A 20,102-nucleotide genomic window follows, 5' to 3' on the forward strand; every position below is an offset into this window, starting at 1 on the left:
TTTGGAAAGTGAAATCATAACTTAAGGTGATATCTCATATTTATGAGGAATTATGTTTATAAAGCCATGATTAGAAAAAAACCATATGGTTATCTTTGCAAAGCGCTGATTAATTATTTTAATCAAAAGTGGGACTAATTTAAACTCTTGTCTGGATTGGGATTTTGCTAATTTACTATAGTAGTCTTCAGAAAATGGTTTTATAATATTCTGCTCTGTTTATACTGGGTAAACGGAAGTACAATTGTGCTTAAGAGTGGAAAAAATGAATTGCTCTGTGAAACAGAATAGAATGCATTGTTGTTTTTATTATTTATTCTATAAAAGTTTGTGGCCATAATATATTTGATTATTATTCCTTTATCAGCTAAAACCTTACCACAACTTTTGGTGACATTATACAGTACTAAAGTACCATATATATGCTAGGTACATATTTTCTCTGTGTGATAGAATACATTGTATTAAAATAGAACAGAATATGTATTATTGAAAAATAATACCCTTGCCATCCTCATCAATATCTCTAGACAATATTATGCATTTTAGTGTACACAGACTAACTGTTTGAGGGTTAGTCCTAAAAAAAAATTAGCAACTGAATCAAATGTATTTCTTGATAACCTGTCAAAATGCATGGTAACATTAAAGAGCAGAGGCAAAGCAATTATAGAACGTTTCTTCATTGCCGGAGAGATATTACCCAGAGCGGCTGCTCTGATCCGCGACATCCCTTTATTCTGACATCACAATCATTGTCTATCGGCGCGCGCACAGAGCAATCCACAGACCGGCTTTGAATCGGACAAGACTACGCGCTGTGACGCGCGCTCAAGGCACACTTGTCATCAGTGAAGAGGCGAAACTGTATCAAGTTGACAGGAGGACAGACTCGTTGCTGATTTTACCGTCTGAAACCTTTATTTCACCCCGGTTTAAGCTGCTTTAAAATCATGGATGCCTCCCTGTTTCAGTTCTTTATTGGGGAGTTCGGAGACCCCAACTGCACTTTTATGGATGCTTTTCAGGATACTTACGAGAATTCGTCTTTCGCGTTGATGGGTCTAGATGGTGCGGATTTCTCTTATTTGTTCAGGCGTATGTTTTATTTAGTGCACGTGCATGAGTATTTGTTGTCTTCTTCTTCTAAGGTCTCAACTGTAACGCCACCACGGATGAGATCGGAACTTGCTGGCCGAGAAGCAACTCTGGTCGAATAGTTGAGCGTCCCTGTCCGGAGTACATCAACGGCGTGAAATACAACACAACTAGTGAGTGCATTGTCCGTATAGGCTTTATGAAAATAACGATTTATTTTTATAATGTTGCAATATATGTGTCAAAACACTGAGTTTAATATATATATATATATATATATATATATATATATATATATATATATATATATATATATATATATATATATATATATATATATATATATATATATTCATTCATGTTTATGTATATGAATATGTATATGTATATGAATGAATGAATGAATGAAAACAAAAGAGGTTTGTGGACAGGTGCATCCCTTTAGGACAGTTCATTTATGTGCACTACTACTATAGATATAGATCATACATATAGATATAGTCTATACATATAGATATATTACAGACAGACAGACAGACAGACAGACAGACAGACAGACAGACAGACAGACAGATAGATAGATAGATAGATAGATAGATAGATAGATAGATAGATAGATAGATAGATAGATAGATAGATATATCGATCAATCTTAATAATGTAGGCAATAGTTTGCTCACCGTTTGGGTTTCTGTGAGAGGAGGACAATTTTATCTGCCCTGCCACATGCTCTTTGCTTTAATGTGTGAAATGAAGCGGGCTGTGAAACACACACACACTTGTTGTGTTTCCATGTTTTATGGGGACTTTCCATAGACATAATGGTTTTTATACTGTACAAACTTTATATTCTATCCCCTAAACCTAACCCTCACAGAAAACATTCTGCATTTTTACATTTTCATAACATAATTTAATTTATAAGCTGTTTTCCTCATGGGGACCGACAAAATGTCCCCACAAGGTCAAAAATTTCGGGTTTTACTATCCTTATGGGGACATTTGGTACCCACAAAGTGATAAATACACACACACACACACACACACACACACACACACACGCGCGCACACATTGTGTTTGTCTGTGATGCTGTTTCACATAATCTCAGAGTATTTTTTGCAGACTCCAGACATGGAAGTGAGACCAACCAATGCCTGGGTTGCTCATGTTGTGTCATTAATTGAAATCTCAGAACATTATTTTGTCTGTAAAGAGGCATCAGGTGTGTTTTGTTCACTGATTTGGTCAAAGCAATGATCTGTAGATCAACATTTGTTGACTAAAAGCTTCTAAAACAAGATTCAAATAGTTGATTTAAGAATCTAGAAAGAAACTACCTTGTATTAATATACATTGTAAATGAATTGGAGCAAGCACTACAGCACTCCGTTTAGCATATATTCATGTTTGTTAGAGGTTACATATATTTGACTGATGTCTTTGTCAGATTTCTGACTGATTGCCCTTAAAAAAGTGGAAGTGAAAGTGAGAGTCTGTAAGGATGATTCAAAGTGTCAAGAATGTAGTTGTCACGTTTTAGAAGCAGACGAGGGAGAGACCTTTATTAAAGTCACTATGAATGCAGCACCTGCTGTTGTTTTGACAGACTCCAAATGGGATCAATCACGTAATTTACATGAGCATCAATTTCACATTATGAGCCTAGCTTACTGTACAACTATGTGCAATCATAGAAAATATATATTTCCTTGGTGGAAATGAAAGAGTTTTTAATAATAGTTGAATATCAGAGAAATAATATTATGCAGAGATAGTATAAAGCATATGTTTAAATAGTTGATAAGTCATCTTCTGTTTAAATTATTCACAATCTGCAGCATATGGAGATATGGAGACATACTGTATTTGTTTATAATAATAAAAAAGGTTGGATCAAAGTTGATGATTGGATGATGAGTTATTTGCGATACGCTGTAAAATCCAAAATCAAAACAGAAGCAAAAGACATGCAGTATTTGATACATGGTGTGTGAAATCTCTATGGTCTGGCTTTGTTTATATTGTGTTTTATATTGTATATATTGTTGTCTTAGAATTGCAATATGATTTGTGTTCAAACCCATGAGGTGCCACTGAATACAATGCATACTGTGCAAACTGTATTTTAAAGAGTGCATGAAAATCAAAGTGTCTCTTAACTGCTGCAGTTTTGTGCACAAATCAGAGCTCAGTGGAATTCCCTTGTTCGCTCATACATCATGTTACTTTGTTCAGTGTTTTTCTGTGACTTTCACATTAGAGGATAATACGAGGCTCCAAGGCAAATGTAAGCCTTTCGTTTCTGAGCGAGGATTGAATAATTTATAGTTCACCCAAAAGTGAGATTCTGTCATTATTAACACGAATACTGTTATTTTACTGTAGAAAACACAAAAAGAGTGTACAGTATTTTAAAGAAACATTAAACACATCTTTTTCAGTGATCTGAAAAAGATAATTCTAAGTGATCAATGGCTTGTCAAGTTCTAAAAAGGATATAAATCACTTAAAAGCACCATAAAAGTAGTCCAAATGACATGTGCGCTATTTTCCAAGTCTTCTTATGCTATATGAAATCTCTATGGTAATGAATACAGTGAAATTCAAGTCATTATTCACTGAAAAAATACGGGCATACAGGTTTGAAACAATAAGAGGGTGATTAAACAATGACAGAATATCAATGTTTGTGTGAACTAGTCCTTTTAGTAAAATGTCTTTCTGTTTGCTAGTGGATTGTGGATTCCACAATCCAAGATGGCGGCGCGGTAGCACGCAGCGGCCACTCCGGATCCACAATGGTGCTATTTTTGTTAAAAAAGCCCGACTTTTGCAACACATGGACATCGGAGCAACCAGTGTTCGTGTCTACCATCGCCAGACACTACTCAAATATAAGACTCATGCAAAAACCAAGCTGCATGATGACCTGCAGGAGGCGCTACGCGTACTCGGCTTGCTGCGGAGACCAGGCCTCCAGCCCTCGGCGTCGCCTGATGCCGGTGGCCGGGGAGAGGACGTCGTAAGCGGTGTGCGAGAAAGCGGAAGCGCGGAAAGAGGGCGGGGGTCCATGCTAGGCTAAAAACAAACCCTAGCCGGCCGGCTCTCCCGTCTATCCTGCTCTCAAATGTTTGCTCCCTGGACAATAAACTGGACTATATCCGACTCCAGCAGGCTACGCAGCGTGAGTTTAGAGACTGCTGCGTCTTTGTTTTCACGGAGACGTGGCTCAGCGACAGAGTTCCGGATGCCGCCATTCAGCTAGACGGGCTCGCCTCGTTTCGTGCCGACAGAAATACAGCTCTCTGCGGTAAGACTCGCGGTGGTGGCTTGTGTGTTTACATCAACACGGAATGGTGCAAGAACTCTATGCTAGTCTCTAGTTACTGTTCATCGCTGTTGGAGCTTGTGACTGTTAGATGCAGACCTTTTTATCTACCACGGGAATTCACCACTGTTTGCATAACCGGAGTTTACATTCCCCCCAGCGCTAACGCTAAGGAAGCGCTCTGTGAACTGTATGGGGCTATGAGCGAACTGCAGAACGCTCACCCCGACGGACTGTTTATTGTCGCCGGAGATTTCAACCATGCAAATCTCAAGACAGTGCTCCCTAAATTCCATCAGTATGTGGACTTTGCAACGAGAGGGGCGAACGCGCTTGATCTTGTTTACACAAACATCCCAGGCGCGTACCGGGCGGAGCCCCACCCCCACCTCGGCTACTCAGACCACATCTCTGTTATGTTAATTCCAGCATACAGACCGCTCGTCAGACACACAAAACCGCTTCAGAAGCAGGTGAAAACCTGGCCAGCAGGTGCCATCTCTGCTCTTCAGGACTGTTTTGAGTGTACTGACTGGCACATGTTCAGGGAGGCTGCAACATATGGCGATTCTACCAACTTGGAGGAATACACAGCATCAGTGACCAGCTACATCAGCAAGTGCATTGATGATGTCACTTTCTCCAAGACCATCACCACACGCTCCAACCAGAAGCCGTGGATGACTGCGGAGGTGCGCACGCTGCTGAGGTCCCGAGACTCCGCCTTCAGAGCAGGCGATAAGGCAGCCCTAAGAACAGCTAGGGCCAAACTGTCACGGGCAATCAGAGAGGCAAAGCGCGCACACGCCCAGAGAATCCACAGTCACTTCCAGGACAGCAGTGACACGCGGCGCATGTGGCAGGGCATCCAGGCCATCACCAACTACAGGACAACATCAGTTGCCTGTGACAAAGATGCCTCCCTTCCAGATGCGCTGAACGACTTCTACGCTCGGTTTGAAGTGCAGAACGACGTGATGGCGAGGAAGTCCACCCCTCCTCCCAACGACCAGGTGCTCTGTCTTACCACGGCAGATGTGAGGAAAACTCTACGTAGAGTCAACCCACGGAAGGCTGCTGGACCAGACAACATTCCTGGCAGAGTGCTCAGAGGATGTGCAGACCAGCTAGCAGATGTTCTTACCGACATCTTCAACATCTCTCTGAGCAGCGCCGTTGTTCCAACGTGCTTCAAGGCCACCACCATCATCCCCATGCCAAAGAAGTCTTCAGTGTCCTGCCTCAACGACTACCGTCCCGTCGCACTTACACCCATCATCATGAAGTGCTTCGAGAGGCTCGTCATGAGGCAGATTAAGACCCAGCTGCCCCCTCACTAGACCCACTGCAGTTTGCGTATCGTTCAAACCGTTCAACGGACGATGCCATCACCACAACCCTCCATCTGGCCCTCACCCACCTAGACAATAAGGACTCATACGTTCGAATGCTGTTCATAGATTTCAGCTCAGCATTCAACACAATCATTCCCCAGCACCTGATTGGAAAGCTGAACCTGCTGGGCCTGGACACCTCCCTCTGCAACTGGATCCTGGACTTCCTGACTGGGAGACCTCAGTCAGTCCGGATCGGGAACAGCATCTCCACCACCACCACACTGAGCACTGGGGCCCCCCAGGGCTGTGTGCTCAGTCCACTGCTGTTCACTCTGCTGACTCACGACTGTGCAGCAATGCACAGCTCGAATCACATCATCAAGTTCGCCGATGACACGACCGTGGTGGGTCTCATCAGCAAGAACAACGAGTCAGCATACAGAGAGGAGGTGCAGCGGCTGACGAACTGGTGTAGAGCCAACAACCTGTCCCTGAATGTCGACAAAACAAAAGAGATGGTTGTTGACTTTAGGAGAGCACAAGGTGAACACACTCCGCTGAACATCGACGGCTCCTCTGTGGAGATCGTCAAGAGCACCAAATTTCTTGGTGTTCACCTGGCGGAGAACCTCACCTGGTCCCTCAACACCAGCTCTATCACCAAGAAAGCCCAGCAGCGTCTCTACTTTCTTCGAAGGCTGAGGAAAGCACATCTCCCAACCCCCATCCTCACTACATTCTATAGAGGGACTATTGAGAGCATCCTGAGCAGCTGCATCACTGCCTGGTTTGGGACTTGCACCGTTTCGGACCGCAAAGCCCTGCAGAGGATAGTGAGGACAGCTGAGAAGATCATTGGGGTCTCTCTTCCCTCCATCAAAGACATTTTCAAAAAACACTGTATCCGCAAAGCAACCAGCATTGTGGACGACCCCACACACCCCTCACACAAACTCTTTACCCTCCTCCCGTCTGGCAAGAGGTACCGAAGCATTCGGGCCCTCACGGCCAGACTGTGTAACAGCTTCTTCCCCCAAGCCATCAGGCTTCTCAATACTCAGAGACTGGTTTGACACACACACGTGTCCTGAGTTGCACTTTAATAACTGTCACTTTATAACTGTCTGCTAACTGTCTGCTACCTCAATAACTGCTATGTGCATAGAACATTATCTCATAGTATGTTATGTTTAAATTTTTAGAAACTGTCATCTTTTTGCACTACTGAGTACTGGTCGGCGCTGCACTGTCTATTGTCCTGTTCATTGTCAGTAATTTGTTGTACTGTCCTGTACTTTTTGCACATGTTTGCACGTGCACTTTATATAGATATATATAGGTTTTTTATATAGGTATTTTATTTCGTTGTGTAGTCTCATGTGGTCCTATGTTGGTCCTTTGTTGTTTTTATGTAGCACCATGGTCCTGGAGGAACGTTGTCTCCTTTTGCTGTGTACTGTACTAACTGTATATGGTTGAAACGACAATAAAAACCACTTGACTTGACTTGACTTGACTTGACTAGTGACCTGCTGATTACATTACAATTTAATTGGTAATACTGTATATCATATATTCAATATTAGTGGTGGGTAAAAATATAGTTTTTCCAATTAATCAAGATCTTCATTTGAACAATCTCGATATTGTTTCATAAATCCCAAGATCGAGCTTTAATTCAATGCACAACCCTCCACTATAATGCGAGGAAATCACTCTCATTTGCAACCAAATTTTGCACTATGACTAAATTAAAGTTAAATAAATGTTCGGGTAGATTTCACTCACCAGTAATTGTGTAGTTTATTTGTGAAGTGTTCAGCAGCGAGATCCTTTCACAGCATGTTGAGAGTAAAAGTTGTTCTGTGTAATGTGTGTCCATGACAAGATCCACGTGACCCATTTGACATTGAATAATGTCTCTTTTAATACACTTTCTGTTCTTTACAGTCAGTTGTTGATCAAAAACAACTTCAAAATTTAAATTCTAATCATGTATAGCACAGATGAGGTAAAGCCATTAGAGTCCTCTATAGTAAACATGCGCTCATTTAAAGGTGCTGTTTACAGAAATGCAGAGGCGATTTCTCACAGCCAGCAAAGCCTTCTCTGCTGGCGTAACATGCCTAATAAATAAATAATTTTTCATCCTTTCATTCTCATTCAGCTTTTTGCCTGTGTATTTATGTGCATTCACGAAATGCAGGGATTTTTATGTGTTTGCTGGTATTCAAGAAAATCTGCTCGCCAATTTACAGTATTAGTCTTACATATACAGTTGAGCAGGGATGTCCAATTATTTTGGTACTGGGGCCACATCAGCCATTAAGTAGAACATGGAACAGAGAAGATGAACATTTCTGCAGTTTTATCTTTTAATCTTTCCTCTCTTGCTTGGTTTTACTCACGTGTCCCCTCCATATTCTATTGAGTGCTAAGTTGTTGTTTGTTTGTTTTTTTGCGGAGAGAAAGCGTGTGCACTCGCATGTATGGTTGCCAGATTGCATAAATTAAGTATGACATAAGGTGAAATATTTCCAATTTGTGCAAGTATAAATCTCTGATTGGGGTGGTTCCTGTAGAACCGGGACTGCTTCAGAATTTCCACAGAATCCCTCAACACTGCAGTGAATAGGCATCTTAAGTCAGATTGTCAGATTCATCAGTCAAACAGAATGATTTATTTGTTCTTGGTGGGTTTGGTCTTTAGGATATGTCCCAGTCCAGGCCTACTAGCTGGCCTTGAGTGACACAATCATGCTTTAAGTGACGTAATTTGAGTGTGAGATCTTGGTGACAAGTCGGCTGTCATCACTGCTGGTATTGACATTGAGAAAGAGATCCTTATGGATTTACAAACATGAGATGTTCTGCATGATTGTGCAATTGATTAATTAAACAGTAAATGAGGACTGATATTCACTTCAAGCTAATTGGTAAGTGCTTTTTGCATTGTTATAGCAACATCAATTAGGCTGCTTGAGCATTCAGTGTCAGATCAAGTTTTGAAAAGTAACCGTGTACCCTGACGAAACAAAATTTATTGCAAGCAAAATTTAAATCGCAAATATGATTACAGTGCTGAAGAAGTTGAACCGTCATATTCTGTCGGAGATAGGAGGCAGGGGTGAGGAGCCTACCCCCGTGCAGGACGGGACTCAACTGGTGCTGATGGGGTGGTGGAGGTTGCCATGTTAGCACACTGAAACAGCAATGTGATCGATTGTGAGCGGACTTATAAAGCAACAGTTTACATGTGATTGGCTGGGAATTACCCAGCTAATGGTGCGATGATGTACAGCTGCTAGTCTTCCTGCTAGAACTACGCTTTTATTACATTGCCGATTTTAGCATGTGTTCAACAAATCAATGTAAATACTTGTAAATAGGACAAATGATACAATTTAACAATTAATATATAACAGAAATATATGAAATGTTATATATGCATTGCATCCGGCCTGCAAAACATATTTTTGTGGCCCGTGTGATGTTGTCATGACATTAAATTATTAATGTTTATGAATTTTGAGTTGTCAATTTTCTAGAGCCTTTACGGTAATTCTCAGTACTGTTAGGTTACTGGACCGTCACAGAGGAAAAGAAACGGCAAAATAATTAATCATGAAATATAAATCTGATTATAAACTATAACATGAGTGCAGCGTCAGTCAGTGCGCATGTTGTTAGAAACGCTGTCTCTTCCACATATGTTCATCACTGCCACATAGTCAATGAGTGTCAGGTGACAAACCCATTTGAAGAGCTCAACAGAGATATATGCTCGTCGCGAACAGTAATAACAGGAAAAAAAAGTTTTATCCTGCAATAAGAGTTATTCATCTTTTCCCAAATGTTTTATTATTAGCTATTTGTGTTAATAACCTAAAAATAACTATATAAAGAAATTATTTCTGATTGAAGCACTTTTGGAGCTAGTATTGGATATATCTGTACTGTATTGAGGATACTGTATTTCTGGTGTGTGTGTGTGTGTGTGTGTTCACTAGGTAGCCAGTGTGTCATGACAATCTTTTAGAGTGACAACAGAACAGATCATCTCTTCTTTCTATATATGGCATAAATATAGATATTTATATATTTATAAATATTTCACAAAATGAACATTTTAAATGAACTTAAACTTTTAGGCATTGGTGCATTGTGCTGCAGTATATAGTATAATTTTAAAAGTGTGAATAAAACAAACAAAACACATACTGTATAGGCCTATGTATAATCATTATTTTAATATAAATTTTTGTTTTACAAATAACCACACTTTTACAATGATCAAGCTAGATATCTATATATATTTTTTAGTTAAAAAAATAAATAAAAAGTGATGAGTGCAGCCCCCAAGGTGAACCTAGGGTAGAGACGAGGGGAGGGTGGGGTCGGGTTGTGATTCTGTACACCCGGCCCCTAGTCGGGCTAATCAAGCCTCAGATAGGATAAAGGATAAAGGCAGACTGGAAGCTGAAGTGCGAGAGAGAGAGAGATTTACGGACAGCTGTACGACACATTTGAGTGTTTGTCTTTTTGTTTCAATTTTATATTAAACTATTATTTATATTGTCAAGCCGGTTCTGGCCTCCTCCTTTCCATTAATCCCTTTACAGAAACTTAACATAAAATAAACATAATGACACACAGACACACGATGCATGGCCATGTGCATCCCTCTCTTTCTCGAACTGGTGCCTTCGGCTCCCCTTTATCTTGCTCTCCCGCTGATAAGCTGATTTAGCGATGGCCCGGCCACGCCCACCTCCTCATCACAGAGATCTTGATAAATCTTGACAAGAGAAGCTATCACCCTCTTTTTTTTCTCACCCCTCTTTGAACTAAGCTGTGAGATTTTAAATAATACCAAGCTATAGAAAGTCAGATTTTATTTCATCAAATTGTTTATGTTTCCAGTAGTCTTGCTTATGCATGTTTTTGAGACATTACAGAAATTACAGCTGATTTTTTTGTATAGATGAATAAATAATTTTAATTCAAGTAATGGCCAGCATCATCCAATCTCTGCCAACTATGCATTATAAATTGAATCTATGTATTGATTACTATTGTCCCATGTCTGCCAAACATGTTAAGAGGTCCAAACATCATTTGGAGACTGAAACTGGGATTTTGTTCGGATTTTAGGAGTGAATGCATAGAAAGATATAGGATTTCCCCAGGCTCCCTATTTAGTGAAAAACTTAACTTCCAGTGTGCTGCCTGTCTGCACTTGTCTCAGAACAGTTCGAAATGCACCTTATTTTCATCATAAGTCTATATAAAGCCTCTGAAAATCAATGGATTCATCCAAAAGCTGAATGATTTTGCTTTCAATGTGTAAATGCACAGTAAATAGGAATGCATTTACTAAGTTAATGAACAGAACCATATTGTACAGTGATACCATAATAAAATATTACAAAATGTATATTAAAATGAAGCAACATGACATAAAAATGTGTTAATGATCAAAATATCTAACATGTTTTTTCAACTTTTGAGGGAATAACATCCCAAAATCCACATATGTGGATATCATGTTTATCAACGCGCTGACATGCAAAAAATGTATACATTTATTAAATCGTCAAATCAAACGAAACTCGAGATGCTACTCTTTACAACCACAGTTTCGATGAAAAACATAAAGGGGTTTCTTACAGAGCCAATTTGTTTAACTCTTCGCCCGTAAAAGCGTTTCACGGAAATCTACGCCATGCTGTTGTGTCAAATGACTCGGTGAGCCAGAAGTTTAACCTTTAAATGAAATTGTAGAGTCTTGTGAACAGTATTCAGTCAGTTAAAATGAATTTAAATGATGCGTTACGTGTAGCAAAGCCCAAATACAACATCCACACATGTGGACGCAGGGTCATACGAGATTAAACCTTTGTAATCGCAAAACATAAATATGAAATGCATCACAGGCGAAAGGTTTATTCACACCATGACCTAAACTAATATTCACTGGCCTAAATGAAAACAAAAGCTTAGCTTGTTGTCTGAACAGCTGGTCGGGAAACGTGACCAAAGCTTGTGCCTCAGTGGTTGGTCAGATTTATTTGTCAGCAAAAGAAAAAAAATCTTTTGGGCTGCAAACAAATGCCCAAACCCCATGTGAATACATTTATAGGAATCCCATTGTTTCTATTCAGAAAGACTATCTGGTGAATGTTATTAGCAGACAAACCCAAACCTAAATCTTTAATTCCCCTTTTACGTGAGCAGGTAGTTTGAAAGGTCAGACCTTATTGAAGTATGCTTTGTGGTTTTTAGAGTAACCAGGTAACCAATATAATCAGCTGAGCAAATTATTAGTCACTCCTTCAGAGAGATGAGGGATTTGGAAGTGTCACGGTCGCCTCATAAGCTGCAACAATAAGGGAGACTACATGTTGGATACAGGCACAAAGGATATAAATTTAATAAAGGGAACGAATATGTACAGGAAATGAAATGGCAAAACAAGAATAAAGCCAAACAACACAAGTTTGGATCAGGGAGATGCACTCCAGGAATGATGGGAGCTGGTTTTTAAAAGCCCTCGGTGCCCGAATCCAGGTAGGCTTAATGAGCAGGGAGAGCATCAACTCAAAACGAAGCACCAGCCGTCGTCACACCCTTCTCCATAAAAAAAGGGATCCAGAGGAGACGTGCTTAAAAAACAAACAAAAAAACAATCATGCATTTGGATAGCCTCAACCTGTACACCATGCCAACTCTGGTCTTCTGCAACCATGGGCCCTGCAGAAGCAAATTCATTTTACAATAGGGCAACCCAACAACAGTGACTACAAAGACTTAGGGAAAGGAGGCTGTAGATAAGGCAATAGCCAACACGTTATCAGAGCCGTTCATGTGTTTAATGTCTAGAACATAAGACTGTAGGAACAAACACCACCGGGTAAGGTGTTGATTTGGGTACTGCATAGAATGTAAATATGTGATGGTGTTGTGATCAGTGTACACCACCAATGGAACAACCACTGACCCAGCATAGACCTCAAAATGTAGCAGGGCTCAAATCAAAGCCAATGCCTCCTCCTCAATCACAGAATAGTTTAGCTGGTAAGTTGATAACCTTTTTGATAAGTAGCTCACCGGTCGATCGCTGCCCTCATCATTCTCCTGAAGAAGCACCGCTCCTGCAGTTTATCAAACTATGGTGCTGCCAACACAGGGGCAGAATTGAGAAGTGATTTAGCTGCCTCAAAAGCTTGCTGACAGGCAGGCATCCAGTTGAATGCAGCTTGTTACAATAGTAGCCTAACAGTCCTAGAAAATGCATCAACTCTTTCTTTGTGGTAGGAGAGGGGTAGCGATCAATGGGTAATACACACCCCTATCCAACCACCTTTTGTTGGTGTTCAGCTCGCCAATCAAAAAGAGACTTTGACTGAGAGATGAGCACCTTTTCTTTTGCTAAATTACCCACTTCATAAAGTCTGAGCCTAAAATAATTCACGTAATTTATAAAATTTTGAGGAGGCTTAGCCTCTGTCCAGTTACCCGCAACACTGCTAACGGGTCTCAAACAGTGTGCACAAACACTAGATCATTTAGACTGAAACATATACTCTCATGACCAGCCTTCCGGGATGCCAACACCAGCCATGGCAATCTCTCTTCCCAATCACCATCCATCTCCGTACAGTAAGCACATAATAAATGAAGTGTCTGGTGAAAATTTTCCAAAGCACCTTGGCTTTGGGGATGATAGGAGCTCACTTTATTGTGTTTAACCTGCAACTGCTGTAACACATGTAAAAACAAGTGAGAAGAGAAGTTAGATCTCTGATCAATCTGTACGATCTTGGGAATGCCAAAAATGGACATAAAATAGGTTAACACCTTTGCCGTAATAATAATAAGAGGATACGCTGCAGGGTACCATGTCGAAGCACACATAACAGTGATCAAATAAGTACTGCCAGACTTTAATCTAGACAGTGGACCTACATGGTCAATAATAGAATGTTCAAATGGCTTATTACATGGCTTATTACACGAATAGGAAACAATGGGTCAGGTTTAATGTTTTTGAGTCGGCTTCGCAGTTATTTGACAAGTATGACAAGTTTTAATGTTCTGAGAAACATCTTTTTTCAATTTTGGCCAAAAGAAATGGTGTAGAATGCGGTCATATGTCTTTTTAACAACTAAATGTCCAGCAATAGTATCATGGAAAATCTGCTTTACTAAAGAATGGAACTTGGTTGGAACCACCACATGCATAATAGGGTCACCTGCAAACTGCTGGCAAGAGCAATCCATTTTTGCATTCAAATTCCATCCTGAATACAAATAGCCATGAGCAACATCTCTGATTTTATCAAAAGATAAAACATAATCAAACATTTCTGTGAGAGTAGAATCAGCTCACTGCAGGGCAGGACACAGAAAGAGACTCAGGTAGAGAGAAATTTTGCTCCACACAAACTTCACTGTTGTCAGTCCTAGGTCATAGAAAGAAGGTTGGTTAGCACTTATAACTTGATTTAAAGCATAAGATGTAAATACTTCGGGATACTACTGTGCACTCTCATCAGACTCCTCTGGCTACAGTGGAACAGAAGAAACCACAAGAGGTGGAGGAACATCAGGCCAAACCCGTCCACCTGAAAAGGTGTTTCCAAGGATTACTTCAAACATTTCAACTGGCAGTAAGGGATGCACGCCAACCAAGACTTCCCCATTCGCCAGAAAAGTAAATAACAGTACTTCGTGTAAAGGAACAGAAAACGTGGTTAACCCAATTCCCTGAATAAGGACACTAATCCCAGGATCACTTACCCAGGAAAATTGGCAGTACAGACTTTAAGACAAAAGACTCTGAAGCGCCTATATCTCTCAAAAATATTTTTGTCACTTCCAGTCAAAGACACATAAGGATTTGTAATAAATGGAGTGTACTTCAAGTCTTTAACAGTGTTCACAGCATTAGACTATTCTTTACCGTCAGACTTAACAGAACTAATAGTTACGAGCGCCACAAGCACAGCAGGCTTAATGCTTGTAGAATTATTTGAATGTTTACTTTTAGACTTAAGCACATGACAGTTGTTTTTCCAATATCCTTTGTCATGGCGGGCACAGAATTTTTTAATTGTTCAAGCACAATTAAATCACTCAATTCCTCAAAGGCTTGTACCACAGATGAGACACACCAACGATTGAACAGGATGGTTAGCTCTCTGTCAAACTCAACATGAGCTTCATTCACCCCTTTGGACAAAGTTCTAAACTTTTGGCGGAATGCTTCTGATACCAGTACACAAGCCTTTAGAACAGTGTCTTTAACTGTAGTGTTATTTTTACTCTCTGATACAGGCAGAGTGGAGTAAACCTCTTGAGCCTTTCCGGAAAAAAAACATTGCAAAAGCAGTGTTCGCTCTATATCAGGCCAACATTTTGCATCTGCCACACGCTCAAACAATCTGAAAGATATATCAGGATCTTTCTCATAACATTTTGGTAACAACCGCAAATTTTCAATGGTGTCGAATTAAAGATCATGCTGAGAAAAATCAGCAGGACTCTCATTTACAACTTTACCCTCTCTTACCAGATCTAATCAAAATCTCTATTGATCGAGGTTTGTTTGCTTGTTTGCTCTTCACATTCAAGTTCTAGCTTCATATGCTCTTGTTCAAGCTGCAACATTAAATGTCTCTCTTGCTGCTCACATTTACACTGCTCGAACTTCCAGATTGAGAAGTTATTTTAGTAACTGCTTGCCATTATCCATTAGATTAGCTTTGAATATTTATTTAATAGTGTCTTTCAATCGCTTGTCACCTACTTCAATCTCATAATGCTCAGTGATCTTCAATAACTGATCTTTTGTACACGACTCAAACAAAGCTTCAGATGAATGAATAAAATCTTGTACCACGTTTGCCATAATATGAAAATGATGCGCAGATTGTACTTAAGCGATAAATAACGTGATCACAAAGGCCAAACAGGAGAAATTTATGTAAAGGGGAAAATTCCCTACTCCTATCTAAAAACACAAGATGCTAATTAACTTCACCCTAGTCTTTGTGCAGTTACTGGTGCGAGGTATTGATGCACTAAAGCCCACCTGCACAGTACAAGCAGCCAGCATGCTGGCAAATCTACTGTGCCACAGATGTGCCCCAAAGACAACTGCTCTACCCACGGTAATAACACAAAAATAACAAACAATTTACGATGAGCTCAACTTGTTCCAATAGAGAACATGACGCTAAGACCAAACAGGGGAACATAACGGCAACAGCAGCAATAAAGCTGCTCCTAAAATCCCCCAATGTTTAAACCAAAAAGATCACCTCCGTTTTAAACAACGTGGAGAAACAACAACTTCAGCTAAAGCTAGAGACTCGCCGTGACATTCCTCTCCCAGAAACAGAACCAACTGGGAAAACAGAAACTTCCCATAATATCCTCCCCACAAAAAACAAACAAACAGATTGAATATTCTTAAATTCAACGCGTATCTCCCACAAAACGGCGAGTACAAATATTCATTACAATAACGTTACAATGTTTGTATTCAATCGGCTGAAGATACAACGTGGGTGACACACACCTACCAAATTGTGCCAATGAACACAAACAAACAAAGATCCCAGACACGAGCTCCCTCTTGTCATGGCTGGCTCATTAGCTCCAACAATAAGGGAGACTACACGGTGGATACAGGCTCAAATAACATAATTTAATAAAGGGAAAGTATGTGTACAGGAAATTAAATAATAACAAAACAAGAATAAAGCCAAGCAACACAAGTCTGGATCAGGGAGAGGCACTCCAGGAATGACGAGAGCTGGTTTTTAAAAGCCCTCGCTGCCCTCCTCACAGGTGAATCTGGGTAGGAAAAACCATGAGTCACAGAAGTCAATTATAGTTTCACTATGCCATGATTCTTTTTTTCCGAATATCACATTTGTAAAAAATGCCATTACTATTAGTCCTTCGGCTCAGTAGTTTGCTCAATAGTGCCACTTTTGTAATGAAGAAACCCATCTAACTCCCTGTCTTCATTACTGCTAATGTCATTATTCAATAAAACAAATTATGCATTAAAAAGCTGCTCCTCTAATTGCCAACTGAATTCAGTTCTTTGTGCTACTTCAATTTTAATTTGTGATGAGATGCTCTGATCCTCATTTAAGCCGTTTAGAAAGTTTGTCTTCAGGTTTGAGAGGTTGCCACAATATCTGACCGAGAAACAACTGTGTTTGACAACACTGTTGTTGCCAGTGACATCTCCTATATGAGCATAGAAGTTGATAGGAGTGACTAATCATGCCTGGAGTTATCTGATTATTAATCAGCTCAATGCAGTCATGCGTAACAGCTGACTCACTTTCAGCTTTGCACTGCATGATTTAAGCTGGCTTGATCACTCAGGAAGATTGCCTCCCTTGTGGGAGAGTAAAGTAGCATCATTGTGCTGAAGAGCCACTGGAAATCTTGGTGTTTGCCTTTTTGTTCTCACAAATGTTGTCTCATTACAATCCTGTTGGTCTTTATTTTGTTCAGTGGAAGACAAAGGGATAATCTTTAAAGAATCCAAATTTTTTAATCTGCCTGTAAACGAGATTTTAGGACTATTTCGTTGTGGAGCGGTAGAGCCGCTGCCAGGGGCGGAGGAGTGTCCCCATTTGCCGCCAGAAAAGCGTGAGGCGCGTTCTACCCGCTGGGGGTCGACGGTTTCACTCCGGTTCGCCCGGGGGTGGAGCGGTTGTCGTCCGCCTGATTGTGGAGGAGTGTTCGAGGACCACGCGACGGTACATCAGAGAACCGGTGAGTGAGCTTTTTCTCTCTCTCCTCTCTCTCTCCCTGTCGCACCGTGTTGGCCTTTTCCCTCACCTATTTTGTTTTGTTGTTGTTGTCTTCCCCTCCTGTCTCCTCCCAGGGCGAGGAAGGCGGGGATGACCACGCGGGATGCAAGATACACCCCGCCCCAGGGATGGGGGGTACGTCATGCCGGTGGCACCCCGGCCTGAGATAACGCCGGGAGGAGTGTGGAGCGGAGGGGGGCGGGCCGGTCGGAATATCGCGCGCCCGGTCCCCATTCGTATTAGCCGAAATGTCCTGTATCTTCACTGAAAGGAAGACGCCCCATGTGGAATCCTATAGTCCTTGTAATTAGCGGCAAAATGCTCGAGGGGGTTGGACAGCAAAATGTCCTGTAGCAAAGGCATTGTGTCCCATATTTAAGTGGCAAAATGCTGAAGGGGAACCCTCAGTTTACTGTAAAGCTGATATCAAACTATTCGTCCTTTCAGCTGTTCTAGAGGGTTTAACCTTGGGTGAGGATTTAAGCAATTTCTGTTTGCCCTTTCTCCAGTGCTTAATGTGGCTACAGCATGCAACGGCTCTTTAATCATGGATTTTACATCTCAGTAACTGAACTGTCATTAATCGCATTTAATAACATTTATTGCAATTGGTCATTCCACCACCATCATGGTGCAATAATCCTTAAACCTGATACAGTACACTTTAGAAGCAACAGAAGCTTGTACCATCAATACACCTTGTTAAAATGAAATGTATCTGGATAGTCTTTACTGCTTTACTATAAGCATTTTTTGTGTATACAGGGCTCTTTCCACCTGTCACCCGTTTTACAGTTTGGCTATTTCTGTTCAAATGTGGATCAGGCACATTTTGAGAGGTTTTGTTAAGCTCTTGGGGTTTAGCAGAAATAAAAATTCCCACTGCAGGGCTGGTGCTGAGGAGAAAATTTAAAAATAGACTGAGCTGATGAAGATGATATATTTAACCGACCCTTCCCATCACATGGTTAGATTTTTCTCCTCGTTAAAGGTTATTTTCCATCCCAACAATAAGCAAATTAAACATGTCATCAATCATGAGTCTTCTAAAACCTTGCTGCTCATATGTCACAGATTACAGAATGGGTGGGCAATATTACCAAAATCCTATATCACAGTAGGAGTATGATGGTATATGTCAAAATACAGTTATTTTTACTGGACTCCAACATTTTTTAGATATCAGGATAGTTGATGCATTACACATCCATGGACATTTAGATTAGGAATTAAGATTTTAAAATATATATATATATATATATATATGTTTACAATATATACACCAATCAGCCACAATCTTAAAACCACCTGCTTAATATTGTGTAGGTTCCCCTCATGCCATCAAATCAGTGCCAACTCGCATCTCAGAATAGCATTCTTCTCACCACAATTGTACTGAGCTGTTATCTGAGTTACCGTAGACTTTGTCAGTTCAAACCAGTCTGGTCATTCTCTGTTGACCTCTCTCATCAACAAGACATTTGGTTTTTGGATGGTTTTAAATTCTAGAGACTGTTGAGCGTGAAAATCCCAGGAGATCAGCAGTTACAGAAATACTCAAACCAGCCCGTCTGGCACAAACAAGCATGCCACGGTCCAAATCACTGAGATCACATTTTTCCCCTTTCTGATGGTTGATGTGAACATTAACTGAAACTCCTGACCTGTATCTACATGGTTTTATGCATTGCACTGCTGCCACACGACTGGCTGATTAGATAATCGCATGGATGATTTTTGGGGCTGTATGTGCTGAAATTAGTATTTCTGTAATTGCTGATTTCCTGGGATTTTCACACACAACAGTCTCTAGAATGAATAAACAAAAACATCCAGTGAGGGGAAGTTCTGCAGATGGAAATGCCTTGTTGATGAGAGATGTTGGTACAGCTATCCTTATGAGGACTCTCCATAGACATAATGATCTGTATAATGTACAAACTATAGATGTTATCCCCTAACCCTTACCCTCACAAAAAACTTTCAGCATTTGAACATTTCACATTTGAAAAAAAAAAAAAAAACATCGTTTAGTATGTTTTTTTTTAAGCGATTTGAATTATGGAGACATTACAAATGTCCTCATAAACCACATTTCCCCTTCTGTCGCTCTCTCCACGTTGTGTCAGAGAAGCGACACTAGTGGTCTCTCTTGAGCACCGATATTTACCTCTGTCTTATGAAAAAAGGCCAATGAGAAGTTGGCAGACGGTATTTGCATATCCCGCCCCCGGACATACGGGTATTTAAGCGGGGTGAATACAGGAGTTCATTCAGAAAATTTCTTCGGAGCCGATGGTCGTGTCTGCAATTGTTGCGAGTTACACACCAGTTCCTGTCATTCCTCTGTTGCATGCTGTTGGACCTTACGGCGCACAACAGCGGCTTTCTCCTGTTTGCACGGCTGTGCATTCCTGCCCCTGGGCGCTTCTACAGCGCAGATTAAATAACTCTCACGAGTTTTTTCACAAAAGAGTGATTTTATTTAAAAGAGT

General features: G+C 40.6%; 1 protein-coding gene across 1 annotated transcript in view; it reads left to right on the forward strand.

Annotated features, from left to right (window-relative positions):
• The first annotated feature begins 944 nt into the window (after nucleotides 1-944).
• Nucleotides 945-20,102, forward strand: part of LOC127644660 (corticotropin-releasing factor receptor 2-like) — a 158,016-nt gene continuing 138,858 nt past the window's right edge. Inside the window, exons 1-2 of the mRNA XM_052127963.1 lie at nucleotides 945-1,071; nucleotides 1,152-1,271. Coding sequence (XP_051983923.1) covers nucleotides 954-1,071; nucleotides 1,152-1,271 — 238 coding nt within the window. The 5' untranslated portion in view covers nucleotides 945-953. The remainder of the gene's footprint in view (nucleotides 1,072-1,151; nucleotides 1,272-20,102) is intronic.

Source organism: Xyrauchen texanus, chromosome 6, assembly GCF_025860055.1.
Source record: "Xyrauchen texanus isolate HMW12.3.18 chromosome 6, RBS_HiC_50CHRs, whole genome shotgun sequence".
NCBI lineage: Eukaryota > Metazoa > Chordata > Actinopteri > Cypriniformes > Catostomidae > Xyrauchen > Xyrauchen texanus.